Genomic DNA, 27,182 nt, shown 5'->3' on the forward strand with positions numbered 1-27,182 from the left:
CCTCCTCTGAAATTGATGGTGATCTGTTAATTAATTTCTATGGTGTATGTACAGGATGTAGTCGACGGTATGTCCTTAATATCTAGTTTTCACTCTTTGGTGGAGGTACTGAAGTTTCTAATACACCAGCTATGCGTGGCCTGAAGTAACATTATATAACTCCTACACATAGAACTGGGCCTTTATTACCCCCTCCCCTCAACTTTAAATGTACAGCCATACAGTGGCTTTGCAAAGCCCCCTGCAAACAATCCCCAGCGGTTCACTCACAAGGAAATGTTCCACATAAAATAAAGGAAAAGCATAACCACACTCTATGGCTATAATATGGTATAGAGGACGGACACTGCAATGCTTAAAAGGCTTCAAACCTGCAACAAGCATATATAGCTACTCACATTCAGTTGTCACTTAATGGCAATGTAAATATGAGGTTCCTCTACATTCCCCTGACCTCTGTCTATAATAAGCATGAAAAGCAGACCATATAACACTCCCTAGAGGCCAAATATTATGCAAATGTTAACCTGTTATGAGGTTATTAGGTTACTGTCAATCTCGTACTTTATAGTGTCATTATTATTACCTATCAATATGCGTGAGGGGAAGAAAAAAAACATTTATTGGGTCCATCTCTATTGAGCCTCTTCTCCTACCACTCTAAAAACATCTAGACCAGGTTTCCCCAATTACAATCAGCCATGGGTCGATTCTTCCTTGAGTGGATGGTCGGGGAGCCGGAACATAGTTAGAAATTATTTGTACACTGCAAATTGACCACAAGAATCCCAAACAGATATAGTATTTGACAAAAACAGAATCATTTCAAACCTTGATTACATTGGGATACGATCACATATGCCTCTCTATTTTTCCGTGGGAATACTTAGGAACATATTTCTTTAAGCTGATTTCCTGATGATTTTATGTCCAACAATGAACATGTTTGTTTATAAAAATTGGGGGGCAAAATGAAATCACCCGCGGGCCACCTTTTAGGGATCCCTGATCTAGACCAAAACATACTGCATGTTCAGCATTGCATACCCTCCAGTAGGGATTGATACATACCACTGCAACATCCCAGACACCTGAACATGTAGTTCATTGTCAAAGCAGAGGCCTGTGTGGCAGTCACCTCTGCTGCAGTAAACTCTAACCTCTGGGGCTGGGGGAAGGGAGAGGGGGAGAGGGGTGTCCTGCGATAAGGGTCACTCAGTGGGTGAGGGTGGTGGTTGTGGAGTTTTGGGAAGCGCTGCAGCACACCCTGGTGGTGAGACTATGTAGGGTTGAGGGTGAGATGGCCTAGGAGGGAGAGATAGTTAGGGATCTAGGGTCAGGCTAGGGGAGGGACATGAAGAAGATGGACAGTGATCATGACTTGGACTCAGTGGTGGTGGGGGTGATAGGGGTGGTGGAGGTGGTGGGCTGATGGCGTTCTGGTAGCTTGTCCCGTAGCAGCTGTTGGGGGACAGGGAGTTAGGGTTTTCCAGGGGGTTGGTGCCGGGGGGGCCGAGGTAGGCTTGGGATGGGGGCTTAGGCGAGGGCGTCTCTCCTGGGTTTTTGCACAGGATGGAGCGCGCCTCGTCCACCTCTTCCAGGTTGGAGATGTCCTTCATCATGCTCTTGCGATAGGAGACAGACAGCTTGTTGGAGCCGTCGGACATCAGGTTGAAATAGCGGGCGATGAAGACGACGGGGAGAGGAAGCATGGCCACCACAATGAGGGAGAAGCACATGGCCAACGCCCAGGGAGGGTAGCTCTGGAAACGCTCCTGAGCCTAAAAAGAGAGAAACAAAGTTACGAAGGGAAATAGAGTGAAAAAGAAATACCCCTGGTGCTGACTGCAAACTCTGTAACAAGGCTAATACACAAAATGTCAAAAAAGTGTCAATACGAAGTGTCTATATGAAACTTTGCACTGTTTGCCAACAGGTTGACTGACCAGTTCTTCTACCCATGCATTGTACCCTGGCGGGCTGATGGCCATCTCGATAACGGTAGCTGTGATGAGAACGATGAGACAACAAGGGGAGACGTACTTCCACATGTAGAAATAGAAGGCGTGGGGCCGGAAACCCAACATGTCCTCCAGGTCCTGCATAAACCTGACACACACACACACACACACACACACACACACACACACACACACACACACACACACACACACACACACACACACACACACACACACACACACACACACACACACACACACACACACACACACACACACACACACACACACACAGGTGAGTTTAACATAGATCCAGCCAACTCCTTCAGTTTACAGTGTTGGGTTCTGAGAATATGAAAAGTACTTATTCATGTCACTGCAGGAGAGAGGGTAATGTATATCAGGGATCCTATTGAAATATTGAGTGCTTAGGGTTAGAGGGTCTACACCAGAAGTTAATGGTTATCTGTAGAAGGTATATAGTGTGTGCAATTACGCTTGGAATGTGCTGAGTGCAGGGAAAGCAATCACATGTGGCAGGCATTGATAAGGGGAGAGAGCAATGGATTAGTAATGAAGGGGGGTTAAGATCAGGTCAGGTCACCTTAAGGGAGAAATAAACATTTATGCCCATATCACTTAGTGTCCTGCCTAGCAGTAAAGATACTATGTTTGTACAGATGTGTAGGAGGAGACTCAGGAGGAAGGGTTAAATATCAGTGGTTGTGTGAAAAGGTTTTTGTCTAATGCAGTTGTATTGATCCTCTGGGAAGAATAAACTTGGTTTAAGCTTTCGAAGTGTCCGTAGAGTTTTTTACTCTGAGAATTAGAACAGTATTCAGGTGTTCCTTGACTCTCTCTCAATTATTTCTTAATCCTATCCTTCTTCATATTCAACTTTCCTCTTAATACATATGAAAAACACACAGCCACTTCTGACACTACAGGGCTCTCTGAGGAGACACCATACTTTACCTCTTGGTGCCATAGATCCAGGCCACTGACACATTCTCCAGGATGACCACGACAGTGAGAGGCAGACCAGCGGAGTAGTCATCAAACATGGTGACAAAGTAGTTCCCAGAGCGCTGGACGAAGAGGAGGCCACAGAAAAAGGCTATGATGCAGCAGCACACTGAAAGAAAAACATAGAGAGGGAATTGGAGCAAGATGAGGTAAAGGCATTCGTCTGAAAGTTTGCAGCGCCTTCGGCATTTTTATCTCTTCTTCAGTGGTGGAGTTGAATAAACGTCACATTATGTAAAAACTTTGTGGCTCCTTGGATGAGAAAGTCTTTATTTATTAAATCCATTGCTTTTATTGCTATTACTTTGTATTCAGCCTTAAAGGACTACAGCAAAAGTAGAAAAAACTACTCATCCTTAAAAATCTTAGAATTCATGAGTCTTATGTAGTTACCCCACTACGTCTTGGTGAAAGGTGCTGAATTTATGTTTGTAACGCAGTTTGCCGTTTATTGTCACGAGTCTTGCCCTGGAGGCAGAACTAAGCGGTGTCAGCTAGCAAGACTAGCTGCGGAGTCAAAATTGGCTATATCTTCAAAATTCATGAAAACAAAAATGTGTTTTTGGTCTTAATTTAAGGTTAGGGTTAGGCATTAGGGTTAGCAGTGTGGTTAGGGTTAGGTTTAAAATCTGATTTTATGACTTTGTGGCTGTGCCAGCTAGTGTCCACTCTGCAGAGCTGCCTTCAGGCCAAGATTCATGACAATAAATGCGAACCTGCATTTGTAACTATGATAGAGGAGAATGGGAGCACCACAGGGGTTTTTAGGGCTGACCTGTGAAGAGCTCCTTCTGGACCTTGTAGGTGTCGAGGACCGGCGTGGTGATGCCTGTCATGGTGCCGATCATACTGCCCAGGCCCAGGTTGATGAGCATGAAGAAGAACATGACAGACCAGAATGGAGAGGCTGGGAAATGAGTCATGGCCTCGGTGAAGGCAATAAAAGCCAAGCCTGTACCTTGCACAGACTGCAGAGAAAGAGGGATGGAGAGAGAGAGTGACGCAAAGGAGAGAGGGCGCAAAAGAAGACCCAAGAGATTGTGAGAGAGAGAGAGAGAGAGAGAGAGAAGGAAAAAAAAGTTTGATGCAGACCCGAAAACAATTAGCCTCAAACCCAAATGGATCCGACGACAACCAGCTCTAGACCCAACCTGGAACCCGTTATCTAGACCAGACCCGATTGGGGACAGAAGAGCCAAGAAGGATATTAGTTAAGTACAGTATAAGGATGATTATAAAATCAAATCAAAGTTTATTTGTCACGTGCGCCGAATACAACAGGTGTAGACCTTAGAGTGAAATACTTCCTTAAAAAGCCTAGTTGGTTTGGTGTTGTGAAACTGGTTCATATTTAGACCCAGTTTCGGTGAGATAGAGCTCAGAGACCAGACAGACAGACTGTACCTTGTTAAGCTCATCCTCCAGGACACAGGGGTCCAGGCTCAGCTCGGCAAAGCTGCCCTCCTTCACCGTCTTGATGACGGCGTATATCTCAGCGTAGTCTACGGTGGACAGCTGGGAGAAGTTCACGTGTGGCGGAATGAGGTCATGACTCAGGACGTTAGAGTTCAGGTAGCCAAGGATCTTCTCTCCATTCCTGAAGAGACCACAGGGAAACATGGTCGATAGAGCACAAGATGAAGATCACCGCAAAAGTCCTGAATCTGATCACAGAGAAGGCATGATAATAAATATATGGTGTGAGGAAAGAGTCGTTTAATTCTGTATAAGACAGCTTGAATTCCCTCCACCATCACTATAGACGGCTGCTAGGAAATTTGTTTTGAACTCACTCCATGACACACTTCTCGTTCATGAGGTTTGCCTTGAAGCCCAGCACGGCGAACACCACCAGAGTAGCCAGGATGGAGGTGACAAAGTTGATGAAGGAGACGAGCACGGCGTCAAAGTGGCAGTTGTTGTCTATCTTGTTGTAGCTGGAGAAGGCAATCACTCCACCGAAGCCCAGGCCCAGGGCAAAGAACACCTGGGTGGCTGCCTCCCTCCACACCTGGGGCTCCAGCATCTTCTCCAGCTGGAACACACAGTAACACATTAGCTGACAAACTTGGACTCAGGGGTAGATGTAACATCGTTAAAGAAAATCCGGGACACTCAAATTAGTATGATATTTTACGTTTGGTATGTTATGTATTAATTTGTGGATGTCCATCATACATTTCATATGATATGTTATTCATTACAATATGTACGATGTGTTACAAATTCCATGTTAGATAGGTGGCTAATTGGTTATAATCATTAGAAATGTTTATAAATTATATAGGTATAGTAGATCTGTCTTTACCATAAATGACAGCATACAACTGCAATGGAAGCTTCTCTCTGTGTGTGTGTGTGTGTGTGTGTGTGTGTGTGTGTGTGTGTGTGTGTGTGTGTGTGTGTGTGTGTGTGTGTGTGTGTGTGTGTGTGTGTGTGTGTGTGTGTGTGTGTGTGTGTGTGTGTGTGTGTAATGGCCTCCTCTGAATCTCACCTTGGGAGTGAACATGTGTGCAATGCCATCAACAGCACCCTTCAACAGCAAACCTCTCACCAGGAAACAGAAGAGCACCACGTAGGGAAACAGCGAGCTGAAGTACATCACCTGACAGACCACAGGAAACAACTTAGTCACACATTCTGTACAATAACTACACTATACATGCCAGAGGAAGGTAGGAATCCAGTCCAGTCGGCTATTATTCCAGTGCAATTTTTAGTCATGTCATGTTCTTAAATCATATATCTTCTCTACACTCTTTTGACTCTCCCCCCAACACCCCCTGCCCCTCTTCCTGATGCCCCCTGCCCCTGCCCCTCTCCCGCCACATCAACTGTCCCTCTACCCACACCCTGCCCACCAACACTCCACTTCCTCCCCACAGCGCTCCCTACCTTCCCGGAGGATGCAATGCCTCTGATGACAGCCAGGCAGACGATGATCCAGGCCACCAGCAGAGACAGGGTCATCTTGACGTTCAGGCCGCCGCTGTCTGCGATGGTGCTGGTGGTGTTCAGAGTCTGGCGGTACCAGAAGTAGGTGGTGGCCGAGCTTTTCTCACACTCAGGCTCCACTACTGCAGAGGGGTGAGGGGGAGGGGGTGGTCAGAGAGAGGGGAGGGAGAGAGAGAGGGGGAGTGAAAAAAGTTGTAGTGAAAAGGAGGGAGGTCAGGGAGGATGAAAGAGAGGGATATGATAGGGAGAGTAAAGGGATAGGGGTAGTGGAAGGGAGAAAGATAGAGAAAAATAAAATGAGGGAAATAAAATGAGGGAGAGACTGTTTACACAGGAACCAAATCCCCTCTCCCCCCTGGATTGGTTCTCCCAGATGTACATTAGCAAGGTAAACAAGGTCGTCCTTGTACTTGGTATGCACAGAGTGAGCCCTCATTCAAGACACTTGGCATTTTTCACTGTGCATATTTTCACCTTTTATAATTCAACCTTGGGGAAATGATACATGGATCTAAGTCTGGAGAAAGCAGTCTTATAGACGTATTACAGAAATATATGCATACGCACACACACGCATGCGAGAACATGCAGGTACGCATACACAGAAAAAATATGCCCACACACCCACACAGACACATGCACTCACAGAAATTGCCAGGTCACCTAAACGTACCAGTCTCTATTTATGTCAGGTAGATGGCAATGTTCAGCAGAGGAAATCACAGTGGCCTCCCATTATTCTATTTTTATCTTCTGTCTATGAGTGATGGCATTCCAGGTTACATGCAGTAACTCTGACTGTCTGCATCTCTCATCTCCCTTCTTCTTACTCCTCCACTCCTGCAAGTCACTCCAGAAGCACAGAACTGTATTCAAAGTGAACGCTAGGTCTGAACGACCTTGGTCTCTGTGTTTAGCTGATCTGACCCTGCCGATATCAATGTGAACCACAGTTTATCTGAAGTGTTTACTGCAGACATGTGACCATGGGGCCAGGTCAGAGTGGGTGCAGAGCAGCGTGGTTCTGGGGTCCCACACACCTGCATGAATGATAGGGTCTACCTTTCTCTACAGATGTACAGTGGCAAGAAAAAGTATGTGAACCCTTTGGAGTTACCTGGACTTCTGCATAAATTGGTCATAAAATGTCATTTGATCTAAGTCAAAACAATAAATAAACACAGTCTGCTTAAACTAATAACACACAAACAATGATACGTTTTCATGTCTTTATTGAACACACAGTATAAACATTTACAGTGTTGGATGGAAAAAGTATGTGAACCCTTTAATAACTGGTTGACCCTGCTTTGGCAGCAATAAACTCAACCAAACGTTTCCTGTAGTTACGGATCAGACCTGCACAACGGTGAAAAGGAATTTGGGACCATTCATCTTTACAAAACTGTTTCAGTTCAGCAATATTCTTGGGATGTCTGGTGTGATCTGCTCTTGAGGTCATTCCACAGCATCTCAATCGGGTTGAGGTCAGGACTCTGACTGGGCCACTCCAGAAGGTGTATTTTCTTCTGTGGAAGCCATTCTGTTGTTGATTTACTTGTGTGTTTTGGGTCGTTGTCCTCTTGCATCACCCAACTTCTGTTGAGCTTCAATTGGTGGACAGATAGCCAAACATTCTCCTGAAAAATGCCTTGATAAAATTGGGAATTCATTTTTCCGTCAATGATAGCAAGCTGTCTATGCCCTGAGGCAGCAAAGCAGCCCCAAACAATGATGCTCCCTCCACCATACTTTACAGTTGGGATGAGGTTTTGATGTTGATGTGCTGTGCGTGTTTTTCTCCACACAGTGTTGTGTGTTCCTTCCAAACAACTCAACTTTAGTTTAATCTGTCCACAGAATATTTGTCCAGAAGCGCTGTGGAACATCCAGGTGCTATTTTGTGAACTTCAGGCGTGCAGCAATGTTTTCTTGGCATCTTCCATGGTGTCCTCCCATGAACACGCATCCTTGTTTAGTGTTTTACGTATCGTAGACTCGTCAACAGAGATGTTAGCATGTTTCAGAGATTTCTGTAAGTCTTTAGCTGACTCTCTAGGATTCTTCTTAACCCCATTGAGCATTCTGAACTGTGCTCCTGCAGTCATCTCTGCATGTCGGCCACTTCTAGGGAGAGTATCAACAGTGAATAGACAATTTGTCTTTCCGTGGACTGATGAACATCAAGGCTTTTAGAGATACTTTAGTAACCCTTTCCAGCTTTATGCAAGTCAACAATTCTTAATCTTAGGTCTTCTGGGATCTCTTTTGTTCGAGGCATGGTTCACATCAAGTAACGCTTATTGTGAATAGCAAACTCAAATTTTGTGAGTGTTTTTTATAGGGAAGGGCAGCTCTAACCAATCTCTTCTCATTGATTAGACTCCAGGTTCGCTGACTCCAATTAGCTTTTGGAAAAGTTTAAGGGTTAGCCTAGGGGTTCAGATACTTTTTCCAACCTACACTGTGAATGTTTAAATGATGTACTGTATTCAATATAGACACAGCAGACTGTTTGTCTATTGTTGTGACTAAAATGAAGATCAGATCAAACGTTATGACTAATTTATGCAGAAACCAGATAATTCAAGGGTTCACATACTTTTTATTGCCACTGTAGGATCTTAATTTGAGACACTTTGCTACAGCAAGAAAATAATCCTGCAGCAACAGGAAATGTGAATTATTATGTGGATTATAATTAATGGACATTTTTGTAGGGGTTGATACTTGATATTCCCTTATGAAAAATGTTAAAGTGGAAATTACAGACTTCAGAAGCCTGTTTAAAACTCACATACACTACAAGTTCTCCGGCAACAGGGTGATCAAATTAAAATCCTACATCTGTATGACCATGGCGAGAGGTCACTTTTTCCACACAGAATTGAAGACAATTCTACAGACAACCTGTAATGCCACTGTGGAAAAACTCAAATACCACTACATTGTAGTGTAGGAGTGTGGCATAGTGTAGTAAACCACCATTTGTAAAGAGTAAACCTATGGGGAATCACATACAATACTAGCATCTGTGTGTGTAGTACTGTATGATTACCAGTGCCTCCAGGATGTCGCTGGGACTTTGTGATATTTGTGGACAAAAATGCTTGATTTTGCTGCAGCAATTCTGACATTTTTCATGGCAATATGTGATGATTTTGTCCAATTTGTTTGCGAAAATGCACTGATGGGAGAAAACGTTTGTTGACGTGTGGCTTCATTGAACCATATTATAAGATAAATGTGCGGTGATTGGTTGTAAATTGCGAGCCTTCTTTTTGTACTGCGGTGATGGGTCAGTTTTATGCAATAATATTGCAATGATTTGATTGTTTTACGAGGAAATACTGTGGTGCTTGGTCAAATTTGCAAACCCTCACATAATATGCGGGGAATGGTTGATTTTGCAAAAAGATTTGCGATCGCAGAATCACGGAATCCTGGAGGGACTAGATTAGACAGTAAGACACCATGCAATATGCCTCTGTCTGTCAGTGTAAGAACCCTGCTGTTGGAGCAGGACTATCTAACCAGCTACAGCTGCTCTCCTCCCTGGTGGTTGACTGTCTTCATACTGCTGAGTCATGTGAGGAGCAGAGGAGAGGAGAGCGCTGAGCGATTCTTGGAACCGCTGGGATTGTATTATCACCACCTCTAATCTAAGTCTCAAAGGACTTTAATCTGGATTATGTCCATCTGAGTCATGAAGGATCCTCATAAATAAGATAACACCATCAGCTGATCTAGTTAGATGTGTGATTCAGTGCCATCCTGGCCAAAACTGGATTGAACTGGAAGATTGAATTACAAAACAAAAATGTGTGTTTCTCTCATTATTCTACAGGGCAAAATGAGTGTGTATAACAAGATGGAAATTAGGCATATCTGATTAATCAAATACAGGCCTTATTAAAAAAAGGAGAGAGGTTTAATTCAATATTCATTGAATCCTTTCTAGTTTGTGAGACAAACCACATTGGTCATGGTCACCCAGCCGCTTGGACTTTATCAAACAGTTCAGAGGAGTTATATGACTCCATTCTCTTTGCCCTCTGCATCTCTCCTCCGTCCCGATGTTCAGATCTGGCATCCACTCACTGGCTAATGATCCATTCCTCCTGATAGGGCATTCGGCCCATGGCAGTGGGTACTGGAAGGACTGGAAGAAGTAGAAGATGCTCCAGCCGATGATGACGTTGTAGTAGAGCCCCACAAAGCCACACACCTGGAATGTAGGAGAGGCAGAGTCTGTTAGGGTAAGAAAGTCCAATGGAACTCACAATTACCCCTGAGGTGCTCCTCTGCACAAGTCCCTGTCACTGTTGGTGGATGCCACTCTTTTAGTCAAATGGCAACTGCATGTGTGAATATCGATATATACACTACTGTAGAGGCTATTTCAATATATTTCTCATTCAGATGGTCTATATAGGCAGGAGTATGTTGTTTACTCATGTTCCTAGGGTGGCAGATAGCCTAGTGGTTACAAGCATTGGGCCAGTGACCAAAAGGTCTCTGGTTTGAATACCAGAGCTGACTATGTTAAAAATCTATCAATGTGCCCTCGAGCAAGGCTCTTAACAAGAACTGGCTATTAGGATAAGAGTGTAATTAGGATAAGAGTGTCTGCTAAATCTTCTGAGCATCCATGTCAACAAAGGACAGGCAGAAGCTAAACAAGGTTGGGAAATCCATTAATAATTGAAGTACACTCTTTCAGCCATTTCCACAGTGATCTCTTAAGAGGTATTTATAGCTGCCACTCGCAGTCACATACATCACCAACAAGGGTTTGTCTCTCTCTCACACCCTAACCCTCCCTACCATCTCTGCCTCGCTCTCATTATCTAGGGCATTATCCATATTACTCATCTTTATAGTCCTTTTCTACGTTACTGACATACAACCTTCTATGTCACATCTTATAGAATGAAGAATGTGAGATAGCTTTCTCTATCATAATAACACAGAGTATGTTTGTTTTGAGCTGTGTAAGGTGATGCAGACATGGGGAACCATGTTTAGAGCTGCGATGCTCAATTAAATCAAGGTATATCTATCTATCCCCTAAAGAGAGTTTGCCTCATTCGTGATTATACATTCCAGTTCAACAGATTTACACAAGGTCTATTTCCTCTCACAATATTCAGAAATGGACAGTAAAAGCTTCCAACATAAATGATCCACCTATCTCTTGTTAAAGCGGGAGGTTGACATGTTATGTGATGTTGTGACAATTAGATTATGTGATGTGAGTCACAAAATGTCCAATATGCCAAATTCAAGACCTGGAGTAGTTTAAATTGATCCATCCTATCAAACTGGCATATACACAAAGCATGATCAACAGCTTTTATCTTAAAAGCCCAGTGCAGTCAGAATTAATTTCCACCTAATGTTTTGTATCATAATGTACAGCAAGTGATGAAACGAACAATGTAAAAGTGAAGAAATTTGATCAGTGTTATTTCCTGATAGCTGCTGGTTGAAATTACAATCTGCTCGGAACCTTCTAATCAGCAGGTTTTGCACGGGTGGAGTTTTGGCTTGCCTGGTGACAGCACTAGACGGTATAAGTTAATATAGACCAATAACAAAGAGTTCCAAACCTCTCTGCCAATAACAGCTAGTTTTCAGATTACATATCCCGCCCCCTCCCCACTCAGACCACTCCCAGACAGTCCAAGCAAAATTCTAGCTTGAGAAATAGTTTTTTGCTAAAAAGTTGTTTTTTCTTTTTAACTCTTTTAATGGAAAACTATTACAGTGAAGCACTTAACTATTCCCTAGAAATAATTTGACATTGAGATAAAAATGACTGAATTGGGCCTTTAAAGAGATCCGGGTTGGAGGGTGTTAAATAGAGTGCTGGTGACAGCACCGCAATGCATGTGGTAAAAACAGTATGCTAAGGCAGCCAAGCATGGAGTTAGTCAGGGGAGAGGCCACAAAGTGTTGGTATATGCAGAAAATAGTATACTTAATAAATCACACAGTCACTGACGTAGGGAGTTTCTATTGAAATCAGAGCTTATTCATCGAAGCCCCCGGTGATAAACCCCACATCCAGCATCCATTATCCTAATCACACTGACTGACCCTCTCTGTTTCCCAGTGCACTGTGGTCAGTCACACTGTTTTTCTCTTGGGACACAGTCTATTTTGTTACGTGGAACAAGTACTTCAGAACATAAACAGATTACATAACCAAAATCATGTTAAAACTTATAGCATTATGTATCTGATGATTGGAGGGTGATCAGTTAAACTGATTGCCAGTCTCAACTTCAACCAAAAGGTGATATAAGAGGCAACCTTAAACCTTAGACACCATCCTCACTGTCACTCACCATTAGACTGGACACCCCTATCCCACCCAGTTGGGGGCACACGTAGTTCCACACCCCAATGCTCCCACGTCGGATCTTCTGGCCCACCGCTAGCTCCAGGAAGAAGAGCGGGACGCCGATGAGGATGAGGAGGATGAAATACGGAACCAGATAGGCACCTGAAAGAAAGGGGTCAAAGTGATCATGCTATATTTCCCCCCAATAGACTATTAGGTACATGAGTAGTACACATACTGTATGTGTGATATTACAGTACTAAGCATTGTGTAAAACGTGGAACACCTTTCCTTTGAAATAATGCACAAGTTTCAATTGTCTCCCTTGCTGAATCAATGGAGATACTTAACATTTATTGTGGACCCTGGCTCTGTTCTTTTGAGCTGTTTCTAGAACACTAATTATAATTAATTGTGTATCATTACAAAGCCAGAGGGGAAGGGGAGAGAGAGGTGGACAGGCTGGGTGACAGGAAGACAACCCCTCTAGTTGATGGTCATGAAGTCCAACTCAGTGAGTCAGGGGAGAGCCTCAGGACACTATGGTGTCTGTCTGTTTGTACTTGACAGTTCTGCATCACTTGTCACTATTACTCTCCCACCCTGCAAGTCAGAGCCCATCCAACCAGTGATTTACTAAGGTCTATTTTAGTATTTGATTTGAATTATGGGGGATGTCTAAATCTGGTGCTTCCCAGCTTAATCCAAGAGAGGCTTAATCTGGATGTTATTGTGGTGATCATCAGGATGCTAAAACTTACGCTGGAGCACTATCACTAATAATACTTCAGGAGTACCAGTTACATAGCCTAGAGCTCATAACCCACTGGACACAGACAGCAGTTCCAAGTCTTGTTTTAATTGAGTTGTTACTAATGTCAATTCAACATGAGATCAAGAAGAAATAGAACCAGGTCATTTGGATGTAGGTAAGAAATTCGATTTTTTTTTAAATATATAACTTTTTGCAATCAATTGCAGCCTATCTGAACTTGGGCCAGCTAACAGTCTTGATATACTGTATAGCATGCAAACTGAGGTAAAGACGTGTATGAAAGAGAAGCAGAGAATGCTGGAAGGGGAAAAGGAGAGAGAGGGGGAAGAAGGCCCATAGCGATAACCACCTAACACCACAGAGCCATTTAATGTGGCTGTAATTTGCTGCCTGGAGGTAAATTAGGGAGTGAAAGATGTCCGTTCTCCTGGTCAAACGACGAGGCTGCTTGGGTATAGGAGCCTTTAAATCCTGCCTATTAGCAATAAATCATAAAGAGAAGGTGTGAGAGAACAGGGCTGGTGAACCAAACACATCAGTCATTATCTGGTGAAGACAGGGAGACCGTGAGGTTTCGGAGGTGAATTGAGCATGCCTAATCGCCATTTCTGTGACCAGAGGTAAGAGATGTGGTGTTTTATGCTGCTGTTATGGTCAGAGGTGTGATGCTCATTAAAACTGATGGGGCATGTTTTTATCCATTTATGGTAGAGCGGTTAGGTTAGAGCAAGGGAGTGCAGAAGCTAAATTTAGCACATTCTGGAAAAACACTGTCAAGTACAATAGTAAGAAATCTGAGCCATTTCCACTGGATGAGCCAGCTGCAAAGTCAAAATTGGCCTTCGTGTAATGTTAGGGCTAGGCATTAGGGTTTTGCAGGGTGGTTAGGTTATGTTTAAAAATCAGCTAGTGACCACTCTGCAGAGCTGCCTCCAGTACATCAATGCAAACCTGCCCTAACAAATAGGGGTGTTCTGAACTACTATACCAGCAAAGACATACAATGTGCACCTGTAACTACATGACAAAATAAAGCAAATCATCATCACAATACAGAGCCATTAATGTTTAATTGAGAATATCCCTTTCATGTTGATCAGAGTATCATTTGAGCCTTCGCCTGCTCCAGTGCCAGTAGTAATCGATAGCACAGCTATATTTAGAGTGGTGTTTGTGGAGCTGTGCTTCTCTCTTGGCAGCCCAGCCTGATTGTGATGGCAGGCCAGTGTACCTGGCATGTCATTCTTACAGTCTGGGTCACTGAGCTGCCAGGAAACAGCCGCCACTAGACTCTTCATCAGAGGCAGACAGGAAGATGAGGAGGAAATGACCTTGCTCATCCATTGACGTAGCTACAATAAATAATTATTGTTCTATATTTTGTGAAAGAGTTCTTCAGTTATGGTTCTATTTAGTCAGCCAGCCCTTATGGGGCGTGGTCTGCCACTCACCTCCTCCATTCTTTTGGCACAGGTAAGGGAAGCGCCAGACGTTTCCTAGCCCCACAGAGAAGCCCACCTGGGCCAGAATGTACTGAAGTTTGCTGTTCCAGGCTGGGCGGCCATCGTTCTCGGGGGGCTCGAGAACAATCTTCTTCCCGGGTACCCCTCCAACATTCAGAGAACTGTTCTTGTAGTCGAGCGGCGCTTCGTGAGCGAGCAGGTCTGCCACCGACTCTGTGACATGCTCACTGGTATGCTCACGCTGCGTCACCTTACTGTTCTTACGCATCAGGGATGCTGAGGGGGGAGCTGGGAGGGGGTCGGCGCAGAGAGAGAGACAGAAAGAGAGGGAGAGTTCAGAGTGTACTGTAGGTACGAAGTAGAGGGGTTGGATACTAGGTGCCAGACTTTGAGAAGAGAGAGAGAGCGCAGGGCTCCAGATTTGGGCTTTGTGGTCCTGTGAGAGAAAAACAAATTAAATCTGTCACTGCAAGTCACTTGACGGCTTTTACTATTTTACAAAGCAATATAGTAAACACGGAGGACATTTAACATATTATCACATTAAAACTGTCCTTAATAGATGAGGATTAATTTCCACTAAAATCCTTGAGTCCTGACAAGGCACTTGTGTTTTCATTGCAAGTTATGTTGGCATGTCTTCCTGTGGGCCTCAAGCAACACTTCAGACACAGGATCACAGACACAATTACCCTGTTCCATTTAGTGCTTAGCCAGGCTTGTAATAAGATGCAGGTCTATAACACAGTCGAGTCTCTAGTCTAGTGGCCTTAAAGACAACATAAGTGTGGGTGGTTGCGTTAACTTAACTAGACTTCTACAAGAATGAAGCTCCCTCCTCACTACAATGAATAATTTCTTAGAGGTACTCAAAGTAATTATAATAACCTCCATATCCACTGCAGCCACTAATTGAACTAAACTGTATTGCAGGTTGTCATTAGTTGTGATGCCATTAATTTTCTGTTCATTAATTTGCAATTAATTTTTAGGCCTCATACCGTATGCTTAAGAGCACACATATAACCTTGCAGACTGAGGCAGACCCTTAGTCTGCAGCTCTCTCCCTCTACTGAGACTGACCATCAGATGCAGGAACATCAGCCCAGTAAAAGAAAAAAGAAAATTATTTAAACGTATGCCCACTCAGCTGTGCTTCACAAGTAATACGACGGATCTATTACCGGTGTGATCATATAGCCTAACTCAAATGTTTAAATATAATTTTTTTAAATACCCCGAACATTGGCTGGGCATTCAAGCAAAGCCAATATACGGTGATAATGTATTGGGCCTATAGCTTACTGCACAAACCTCATTGCTACAGGTGTCACAGACGTTGTCGTGGAAATGACCGGACCAAGGTGCAGCGTGGTAAGAGTACATTTTCCTTTTATTATGATAAACTTCACCAACAAAACAAGAAACAAACGTGAAGCCTACTAGGGCTATAGTGCCACTAACAAAGATAACTACCCACAAAATACAAAGGAAAAAAGGCTGCCTAAGTATGATTCCCAATCAGAGACAACAATAGACAGCTGTCCCTGATTGAGAACCATACCCGGCCAAAACATAGAAACAGAAAAACATAGGAATAAAGACACTAGAATGCCCACCCTAGTCACACCCTGGCCTACCCAAAATACAGAATAAAAGCCTCTCTATGGCCAGGGCGTGACAACAGGACTGTTTTTAAATTGGTTAATGTTGCATAGGCTTACGTTTTTTAAAGTCATGCATTTTGACTCAAAGGGATCTTGACTCAGAAAAGGTTGGTGACCACTGTTTAAGAGTTTTCCCTGTTAACACTATCAACATTTCCCTTTGCTGTGGCAATTGTGATCGAATCAACGCAACATTCGCCACTTTCAAAGCAACATACTGAAACAAAACTAACTATGCTAAGAGATTTTGTTGTAGGCAGAACGCATCAGAGTAGGATTCTATTGCATTGACACACACTACTCAGCTCGTACTCTACACAGACCAGTGTGGCATAAACAATCAGGCCCTATATGCAAATAAACCATTGCCATATATGGATCTTTCATTTACTTTGGACTGGACTGTTTTAATAGCATGAGCGGTCATGAGTAAATGCACTTGCATGTAGCCACGTGTGCACATTATGTTATAATCCTTTGCTAGTTAGTGAGTTAGTTAGTTAGTGAGTTACTAGCCCAGTTATAGATCATTTGTAATCAGCAAATCAGAGTGATTGCTTCCTACAAGAGCACATAACGTGTACAGTTCTAGACATCTTTGAAAAACGAGTTAGGTAGAGAGCTTTGTTTTGTCTTAAAGGGGCAGTGTTGTATTTTGAGACTTATTCAAGCCTAAGTAGCCAATAGGCAGAGGGTAGGATCATTTGTCTGAGTCTCTGTAATAATGGTATAGGAATAAGAATGCATTTTATTTTATAAAGTGGTTTCTTGCATCAAACAACATAACATTTTCAGTGACCTCCTTGTCTGATGGACAAGTGGATAAACAGGTTAATGTTAACCACTGCGTTTTTCCCCCCAAAAGTCTCATTGAATGTAGGCCTACATTGAACAATAAACATTGGCTGCTACTGTAGGCTGAATGATAGAACAGCTAGTTCCATGGTAAAATGTTATGGGATGCATTTTCTCCATTGTTTTTGATGGTAGGCCACTCTGGCAGGCCTACAATATGATCAAATACCCACAGTAGCCTACATGACAGTTAAAACTGTAATGTAAAGCGGGTACAGCCTCAGGGTTCACAGTAAACGTGCTGGAGGTTGCACACAATTTTCACAATGTTGAAGTTTGCGCTCAGCAGACCTGAAATTTGCTCAGTGACACATTTGTCTTGCGGGAACATTGGTCACGTCCAATTACCTAACCCTTTTCTTACATGAAGAAAGAGGGGGTAGCAACTTGTTAAATGTGTTTTGTCTACCTGTGGACTCATTTCCCTACAAAGCTGTCACTGAAAAAGCAGATTAGGCCTTTACCTCTCAGTGTTTTGGTTTCAGACATTCCCAATGTTACCAATTGTCCTACTTAATTTTCCTGTCCTGTAAGCTTAACTTTCGGAAGCTTTTTCCTGTAAATCCCCTAATCCTCGGAAGCATTGCAGCAGGATTCTCTCCCACTTTTTCATGGAGCTGTTGGTTCAGCCCAAACATAATGGAGGAAGTCAGTCAGTACAAGGGAGGGGCTGGATGATCCGCAGTCATGCATTCTCTTGATCCACATCACAAGCCTGGCGTAGGCTCATTACTTATTGAGAGAGTCACTTCTTAGCCGTTACAAAAATCCACCATCGACGGAAATACAGAGCAGCAAAGCCCTATGGGATATGTGAGGGCCACATCCTATTCTGGGGGACAGAGAGACAGCAAAAACAAGAGAGATAACCGATGTGGGAGATGACTGTTCACTTAGTAATCCTTTATTTACTTTTGTAGAGAACTGACTAGGTGATGGCCATATGAAGTAGGGGAAGGTTAGAAATGGAGGTCACACAGAGGATATACAGAGCTGCAGTTTATGCTGTGGCAACATTTTGACAGCCCCATCTTTTACGGTATGATACAACAGCAGTGATGCACTTCTTCTGGTCACGACAATCACTATCAGTCACTACCTTTGCCTGTACATCTCTTCTCCTCCCACTTTCTCTTGTGCAAAAACTCCACAATAAACTGAACCCTTCCACATACAAAGTAAACAGCTATTCTAGTAAACAGTATAGTACACCTACAAAATCCCAGACAGAGCAAAGCAACAAAGAGCAATAATTTACTTAATTTAACTGTATTTTTAAAAAACAGTATATTTTAATTTACCCCAAATCCTATGTATAAAGTTAAACAAGAATATTCCACATGATTCACATAATTCCTTATAAAGAGTACATAAGTGTATACACATACAGTGTTTCGTCTCTTCCAGCACACAACAACCATTTCATATTATATGTCAACGTCGGGTCACGTCAACGTATCTAATGAAAACATAACCCTTTCTGCCAAGCGTTTCATACATGTCCTGTACAGCTCATGATGAAATAAATCATCCACGCTCATTAACAATTTACATGGGAACCTCTATATAATCCCATGGGCATTAACTCTGGACAAGATCTGCATTGGTTCAGACATTCAATATCAACAGCTGCATCACTCCGACCTACAGAGCAACTGTGCCATGAAAACACGCCAACAACTGCCAGCTGGTGTTCAGATCACCACAGACACGATTTATAAAAATACAGGGACTAGGTGACTTTTACATCATTTGAAAGCCATTGCATGTGTTATAATGGCTGCAGTGAGGGCTAAGAGTTTTGGTGGAACAGTCTGCAGCACTTTACCTATATTGTTACCTATACCTATATTGTCAGTGGACATCTAGATAACAAATGAAAAATTAATTTGGGGCCAGCTGCTTTGAATAAAAACACATTTAAAAAATTGCACTGACTAAATCACTTTAGCGAAAATCAAACATGCACTGCAAAAACATGCACAGCTGTAAAATGTGTCTTTTTGGCATTTACTTCTCTGTAGAGTTAGTTGATGCTGTGTGATAATTTACTACACAGACAAACAAAAGCCTTTAAGGTTTATTTAAATAGTGCTGAGGTACTCCCATTGAGCAACGTTTTGTTCTGAAATCTAGGCTACTACTGTAGGCTCACTCCAAACCTAATCCAGCACACCCGATTCTAATAAATAACTGGCTGATAAACTGAACCAGGTTATTTAGAAGTGGGCTGGATTAAAGACCTATGGGAGGGTAGCCCTCCAGGAACAGGGTTTAAGACCCCTGCAATAGCCTATGTGTGATTGATGCAAACAAAACAGGAACCTGCAGATAATACAATCCTGAAAAACATGATCAATGGGTCACCAAGGGCATACAGTGCCTTCCGAAAATATTCACACTCCTTGATTTCTTTCACATTTGTTGTGATTAGGGCTGTTGCGGTGATCATATTACCGCCACACTGGCGGTCACGAGTCTAAAAGGCAGTCAAATTCCACGTAACCATTTAGTCACGGTAATTAGGCTTCTCCAAGCTCTGATGCTGCTGATGGTCATTAGTAGCCTACCAAACTTGCTAACTGCCTGGAACTGAGCACTCTATTATCCCTCTAATCAATCTGACATCAATGCAAATGTATTTGAAAATCTAATCAAACACTTTGAAAACCCATGAACTCATGTTGTGCAACATTTCAACAGGCTATGCAACTGCAGAGAGATGACCTCTACTGAAAAGAGGATCAGCTTTCTATAGGCTAGGCCTAATATATTTTTTTGTTCAACTTTTCTAATATTAAGCACATTGCTTATATCTACAAAAGGAGTATTGCCTATCTGGCTGGCATGAAGAATAAAAACCCACTGGGAAAAGCATATTTTTTCCTACTGCACCTGTTTCGATACAAATAAAATAAAATAAAATAAAATGTTATTTGTCACATACACATGGTTAGCAGATGTTAATGCGAGTGTAGCGAAATGCTTGTGCTTCTAGTTCCGACAATGCAGTAATAACCAACAAGTAATCTAACTAACAATTCCCAAACTACTGTCTTATACACAGTGTAAGGGGATAAAGAATATGTACATAAGGATATATGAATGAGTGATGGTACAGAGCAGCATAGGCAAGATACAGTAGATGGTATCGAGTACAGTATATACATATGAGATGAGTATGTAAACAAAGTGGCATAGTTAAAGTGGCTAGTGATACATGTATTACATAAGGATGCAGTCGATGATATAGAGTACCCAGGTGCATTATAATGGTCTATTCTAAATCTAATTTCACACATGTTATTTAGTTACTACATGATTCCATATGTGTTATTTCATAGTTTTGATGTCTTCACTATTATTCTACAATGTAGAAAATAGTAAGAACAAAGAAAAACCCTTGAATGAGTAGATGTGTCCAAACTTTGACTGGTACTGTATATAGAATAAAAAATATTCCAAAACATGCATTGTTTTGGCAACAATGCACGAAAGTAATACTACAAACATTTACTTTTTGTCCTGAATACAAATTGTTATGTTTGGGAAAAATCCAACACATCAATGGGTACCACTCTCCATATTTTCAAGCATGGTGGTGGCTGCATCATGTTAGGGGTATGCTTGTCATGGGCAAGGACTAGGGAGTTCTTCAGGATAAAAAGAAACAGAATGGAGCTAACCAGGTAAAATCCTAAAGGAAAACCTGCTTCAGTCTGCTTTCCAACAGACAAAGGGAGACAAATTTGTGACGTGGTAAGGTTGGACCCAGGTGCAGAGAAGAAACCAGACAAAGCATCAGTGCTTAGGGATAAACATAATACTTTTCTGAGAGATGGTAGCCTCGGGATAACAGTACACTTGAAAAAACAAACACTAAGTCTCGAAACCTCACTCAGGAAACGACCGCATACGGTAAACAATTCAAGTTTCTGCAAAGGACAACAGAAAACACACCTCTTTTAACAGGGAAATCGTAATGAGTAAATTAGACACACATGAGTGTCATTAATGTCTCTAGGAAGGTTGAGGCCAGGGCTCTGTGCAGGCCAGTCAAGTTCTTCCACACCGATGCCGACAAATAATTTCTGTATGCACCTTGCCTTGTGCACGGGGGTATTGCCATGCTAAAACAGGAAAGGGCCTTCCCCAAACTGTTGCCACAAAGTTGGAAGCAGAGAATTGTCTATAATTTCCTTATATGCTGTAGCATTAATATTTCCCTTCACAGTCACTAAGGTGCCTAGCCCGAACCTTGAAAAACAGCCTCAAGACCATTTTTCATCCTCCACCGAACTTTACAGTTGGCACTATGCATTGGGGCAGGTATCTTTCTCCTGGCATTCGCAAAACCCAGATTCGTTCGTCGGACTGCAAGATGGTGAAGCTTGATTCATCGATCCAGAGAATGCGTTTCCACTGCTCCAGAGAACGCGTTTCCACTGCAATGCCAGCCGACGCTTGGCATTGCGCATGGTGATCTTAGGCTTGTGTGCAGCTGCTCGGCCAAGAAAACCAGTAGTGGAAAAAGTACCCAATTGTCATACTTGAGTAACAGTAAAGGTACCTTAATAGAAAATGACTCGAGTAAAAGTTAAAGTTACCCAGTAAAATACTACAGTTGAAGTCGGAAGTTTACAAACACTTTGGTTGGGGTCATTAAAACTAATTTTTTCAACCACTTCACAAATTTCTTGTTAACAAACTATAGTTTTGGCAAGTTGGTTAAGACATCTACTTTGTGCATGACACAAGTACTTTTTCCAACAATTGTTAACAGACAGATTATTTCACTTATAATTCACTGTATCACAATTCCAGTGGGTCAGAAGTTTACATACAGTGAGTTGACTGTGCCTTTAAACAGCTTGGAAAATTCCAGAAAATGATGTCATGGCTTTAGAAGCTTCTGATAGGCTAATTGCCATAATTTGAGTCAATTGGAGGTGTACCTGTGGATGTATTTCAAGGCCTACCTTCAAACTCACTGACATCATGGGGAAATCAATTGTAGACCTCCACAAGTCTGGTTCATCCTTGGGAGCAATTTCCAAATGCCTGAAGGTACTACGTTCATCTGTACAAACAATAGTATGCAAGTATAAACACCATGGGAACGCACAGCCGTCGTACTGCTCAGGAAGATGATGCATTCTGTCTCCTAAAGATGAACATACTTTGGTGTGAAAAGGGACAATCAATCCCAGAACAACAGCAAAGGACATTGTGAAGATGGTGGAGGAAACAGGTACGAAAGTATCTGTATCCACAGTCAAACGAGTCCTATATCGACATAACCTGAAAGGCCGCTCAGCAAGGAAGAAGCCACTGCTCCAAAACCGCCATAAAAAAGCCAGACTACAGTTTGCAACTGCACATGGGGACAAAGATCACACTTTTTGGAGAAATGTCCTCTGGTCTGATGAAACAAAAATAGAACTGTTTGGCCATAATGACCATTGTTATGTTTGGAGGAAAAGGGGGGAGGCTTCCAAGCCCAAAGAACACCATTCTAACCATGATCCCAACCATGAAGAACAGGGGTGGCAGCATCATGTTGTGGGGGTGCTTTGCTGCAGGAGGGACTGGTGCACTTCACAAAATAGATGGCACTGTGAGGCAGGAAAATTATGTGGATATATTTAAGCAATATCTCAAGAAATCAGTCAGGAAGTTAAAGCTTGGTCGCAAATGGGCAATGACCCCAAGCATGCTTCCAGAGTTGTGGCAAAATGGCTTAAGGACAACAAAGTCAAGGTATTGGAGTGGCCATCACAAAGCCCTGGCCTCAATCCCATAGAAAATGTGTGGGCAGAATTGAAAAAGCGTGTGTGCGAGCAAGGAGGCCTACAAACCTGATTCAGTTACACCAGCTCTGTCAGAAGGAATGGGCCAGAATTCACCCAACGTATTGTGGGAAGCTTCTGGAAGGCTACCCTAAACGTTTGACCCAAGTTAAACAACTTAAAGGCAATGCTACCAAATACTAATTGAGTGTATGTAAACTTCTGACCCACTGGGAATGTGATGAAAGAAATAAAAGCTGAAATAAATAATTCTCTCTACTATTACAATGACATTTCACGTTCTTAAAATAAAGTGGTGATCCTAACTTACCTAAGACAGGGAATTCTAACTACAATTAAATGTCAAGAATTGTGAAAAACTGAGTTTAAATGTATTTGGCTATGGTGTACGTAAACGTCCGACTTCAACTGTACTTGAGTAAACGTGTAGCAGTATTTGGTTTTAAATTTACTTAAGTATCAAAAGTAAATGCAATTGCTAAAATATCCCAGAGCCGACTAAGGGAAAAATCTGTCGATGTGCCCTTGAGCAAGGTACTTAACCCCAATTGCTCCTGTAAGTCGCTCTGGATAGGAGCGTCTGCCAAATGATTAGAATGTCAAATGCACATGTATAATTTCAAATTGTTTATATTAAACAAATCAGATGGCACATTTTTCTTGATTTAATTTTTTTTACGGATAGCCAGGGGCACACTCCCACACTCAATATACAAATGAAGAATTTGTGTTTTGTGAGTCCACCAGATAAGAGGCAGTAGGGATGACCAGGGATGTTCTCTTGATTAGTGCGTGAATTCTACCATTTTCCTGTCCTGCTAAGCATTCAAAATGTAACGAGTATTTTTGGGTGTCAAGGAAAATGTACGGAGTAAAAAGTACATAATTTTCTTTAGGAATGTAGTTAAGTAAAAGTAAAAGATTGACTCACAACCGCAGACCACATGTAACCACGCCAGCGCAGGAGCCTCACATCTGGCTTCTTCCCCTGCAGGATCGTCTGAGACCAACCACCCGGACAGCTGATAAACTGAGGAGTATTTCTTTCTGTAATACATTTTGTAACAAGAACATATTCTGATTGCCTCAGCCTGGCTCCCCAGTGGGTGGGCCTATGCCCTCCCAGGCCCACCCATGGCTGCGCCCCTGCCCAGTCATGTGAAATCCATAGATATGGGCCTAATGAATTTATTTAAATTGACTGATTTCCTCATTTTAACTCAGTAAAATCGTTGACATTGTTGTGTGTTGTGTTTATATTTTTGTTCAGTATATTAAAAGGCTAAGTATTTGGTCCAATATTCACAGCACGCAATGTCTACATGAAGCTTGTGTCTACAAATTTGTTGAATGCATTTGCTGTTTGTTTCGGTCGTGTTTCAGATTACTTTGTGGCCAAAAGAATTTCAAGGTAAATAATGTATTGTGTCATTTTGTTGACACTTTTATTGAAAAAGGAATATAATATGTTTTTAGGGTTCTCCCGAGTGGCGCAGAGGTCTAAGGCACTGCATCACAGTGCTAGAGACGTCACTACAGACCCGGGTTTGATCCCTGGCTGTGTCACAACCGGCCGTGATTGGGAGTCGCATAGGGCGGTAACAATCGGTCCAGAGTCGTCCAGGTTAGGGGAGGGTTTGGCCAGTGGGGCTTTACTTGGCTCATTGCGCTCTAGCGACTCCTTATGGCGGGCCGGGCGCATGCAGGCTGACCTCAATCGTCAGTTGAACGATGTTTCCTCTGACACACTTGTGCGGCTGGCTTCCAGGTTAAGTGGGTAGGAGTTAAAACTTCTTCAGGCTGGGGTCCTTTTTTCTCAATTTCCGGCTGACTGACATTCCCAAAGTAAACTGCCTGTTGCTCAGGCCCTGAAGCCAGGATATGCATATAATTGGTACCATTGGAAATAAGACACTTTGCAGTTTGTAGAAATGTTAAAATAATGTAGGAGACTATGACACAATAGATATGTTAGGAGAAAATCTAAAGAAAAACCAAACAGATTTTTTTTTGAGAGTCCATGCTCTTCCAATGGAAAGTATAGGGAAATAATTAAATCTAGAGAAAATGCAATTCCTATGGCTTCCACTGGTTGTCAGCACTCAATGTTCAAGGTTTCAGGCTTGTTTCTTCCAAAACGAGTAAGAATAATGAGTTTTACTACAGGGACACAGTCTAGGAAATGTGTGTAAGTGCGCACGATGAAGAGGAGATGCACCTGCTAATATTATTTCCCTATTGAACATACTTCTTTCTGTATGAAATATTATAGTTTGATTACATGTTAGGGTATCTGAGGAGTCAATAGAAACGTATTTTGACTTGTTTTAACAAAGGAAGAGAGGAAGATTTTCAAAAAGGAAGTGAATATTTAATCGCTATTTGTGAATGTATGAAACCTGTGCAAGTGTAAAAATATTTTTATGTGAAGTGCTGTCCTCAAACAATCGCATGGCATGCTTTCTCTGTAAAGCCTACTGTAAATCGGACAGTGCAATTAGATTAACAAGAATTTACGCTTTCAACCTATGTAAGACACTTGTATGAACATAAATGTTTAATATCCATAATGTTTACAATTATTTATTTGAATTGCGCGCCCTCCAGTTTCACCGGAAGTTGTCCTGCTAGCGAGACTCCTAGCCCAAAGAGGTTTTAAGAAGCGCGGTTTGGCGGGTCATGTTTCGGAGGATGCATAACGCTACCTTCGCCTCCGGAGCAGTTGGGGAGTTGCAGAGATGAGACAAGATCCAAATTGGGGAGAAAATGGGGGTAAAATACAAAAAAATATATAATAATATGTTTCTAAATACTTCTACATTAATAGTAATGCTACCATGATTACAGATAATCCTGAATGAATTGTGAATAATGATGAGTGAGAAAATTATAGACACCGGAATATCATTTTCTCAAACACAGAGAGAGAGAGAGAGAGAGAGAAAAAGAGTTTATGTATTGTAGGAGATATCTGTGTGTGTGTGTGTGTGTGTGTGTGTGTGTGTGTGTGTGTGTGTGTGTGTGTGTGTGTGTGTGTGTGTGTGTGTGTGTGTGTGTGTGTGTGTGTGTGTGTGTGTGTGTCTTTTAGAATGCTTGTTAGCGGAGGGGATCAATGTAGCCTATGAAGGCCATTTAATTTGGACTATAAACAATAAAAATACCACTACATTTTCTCCCAAGGCATGGATGTTTTAATTCCCCAAAAAGGTCCCTTTTACATAATTAAACAAGTTCAATCACAACACCTACAACTAACTCTACAATCTGAAATACTGCCCTGGAGACTTGAAGGTTGTGGTCGTAAAACAAAGCTCAAGCGACAGCCAAGTACAGATAGGAAAGCGCTCTAAAAGGTGATCAATCTGATCAGCGCTCCAACACCTGTCATCCCTCACATCTATGACAATAGACCGGGACTGAACATCAGTCATTCTGTCTGCTTGGCATTTTAAACTAAAACAAATTATGCAAATATACTATTATTCCATTGAGTAAGCAATTATCTTACAATTATTGGCCAGACGATTGTAAAAAATAGAACTCAAGGTCACACAACCCAGTGATTCATGACAGCATGACTATTTAATGTCATCATCCAGGACAACTCTCACCCCACATAATAAACATGATGAGATCACACAAGTTCACCCCTGTAAGTTCCTTAGCAATAGTTTTCTCAAGTGTCACTGAAAATCACTCCTTGCTGTCATTACAACACAGGGACAAAATCACTCCTTGCTATCATTACAATACAGGGACAAAATCACTCCTTGCTATCATTACAATACAGGGACAAAATCACTCCTTGCTATCATTACAATACAGGGACAAAATCACTCCTTGCTATCATTACAATACAGGGACAAAATCACTCCTTGCTATCATTGCAATACAGGGACAAAATCACTCCTTGCTATCATTACAATACAGGGACAAAATCGCTCCAACAATTGTCCCTTCTTTGTTTCTCCAATAGTTTAGTATCTCAAAACAGTCCCTATGGAACAGCTCTGATATACAGCTAAAACAAATTAAAAACAAATGTCAACAATAATTAAAACAAATGGACAAGGTGAGACACGTACGAGCCTAGTGACTAATGATGGGTACATCTGGACAGATGGATGTCGCCAGGGACCTGGCGATTGTATAAACATGTCAAGTCAATAACGCATTACTCACCTTAAATATTTCGAAGAAATAACCTATATCCAGTGTTTACAATGTAAAAACAATTCGAACACACCAGCATGGGGCAAATACATCTGCTCCGTGCCAATTTCGACCTAGTCTGGTGGTACCCAGTGTATGAGCGCGAGAG

The 27,182-nt window shown here is 42.2% G+C and overlaps 1 protein-coding gene across 2 annotated transcripts; it reads right to left on the reverse strand.

Annotated features, from left to right (window-relative positions):
- Window positions 1–272: 272 nt before the first annotated feature.
- LOC112217794 (sodium-dependent neutral amino acid transporter SLC6A17-like) lies at window positions 273–27,182 on the reverse strand. 2 transcript variants are annotated; one of them, XM_042296757.1, is made up of 12 exons: window positions 27,044–27,182; window positions 14,518–14,817; window positions 12,296–12,453; window positions 10,044–10,170; window positions 5,883–6,064; window positions 5,482–5,592; window positions 4,781–5,022; window positions 4,392–4,584; window positions 3,763–3,955; window positions 2,937–3,096; window positions 1,947–2,109; window positions 273–1,781 (listed from the first exon to the last, which is right to left on the reverse strand). In XM_042296757.1, exons 2-12 carry the CDS (start codon window positions 14,795–14,797, stop codon window positions 1,323–1,325), a joined length of 2,268 nt encoding a protein of 755 aa, XP_042152691.1. In that variant the 5' UTR covers window positions 14,798–14,817; window positions 27,044–27,182; the 3' UTR covers window positions 273–1,322. The 2 variants fall into 2 exon arrangements, with proteins under 2 accessions (XP_042152691.1, XP_042152686.1); XM_042296752.1 differs by having other exon boundaries at window positions 14,518–14,965.

Source organism: Oncorhynchus tshawytscha, linkage group LG02, assembly GCF_018296145.1.
Source record: "Oncorhynchus tshawytscha isolate Ot180627B linkage group LG02, Otsh_v2.0, whole genome shotgun sequence".
NCBI classification, from domain to species: Eukaryota; Metazoa; Chordata; class Actinopteri; order Salmoniformes; family Salmonidae; genus Oncorhynchus; species Oncorhynchus tshawytscha.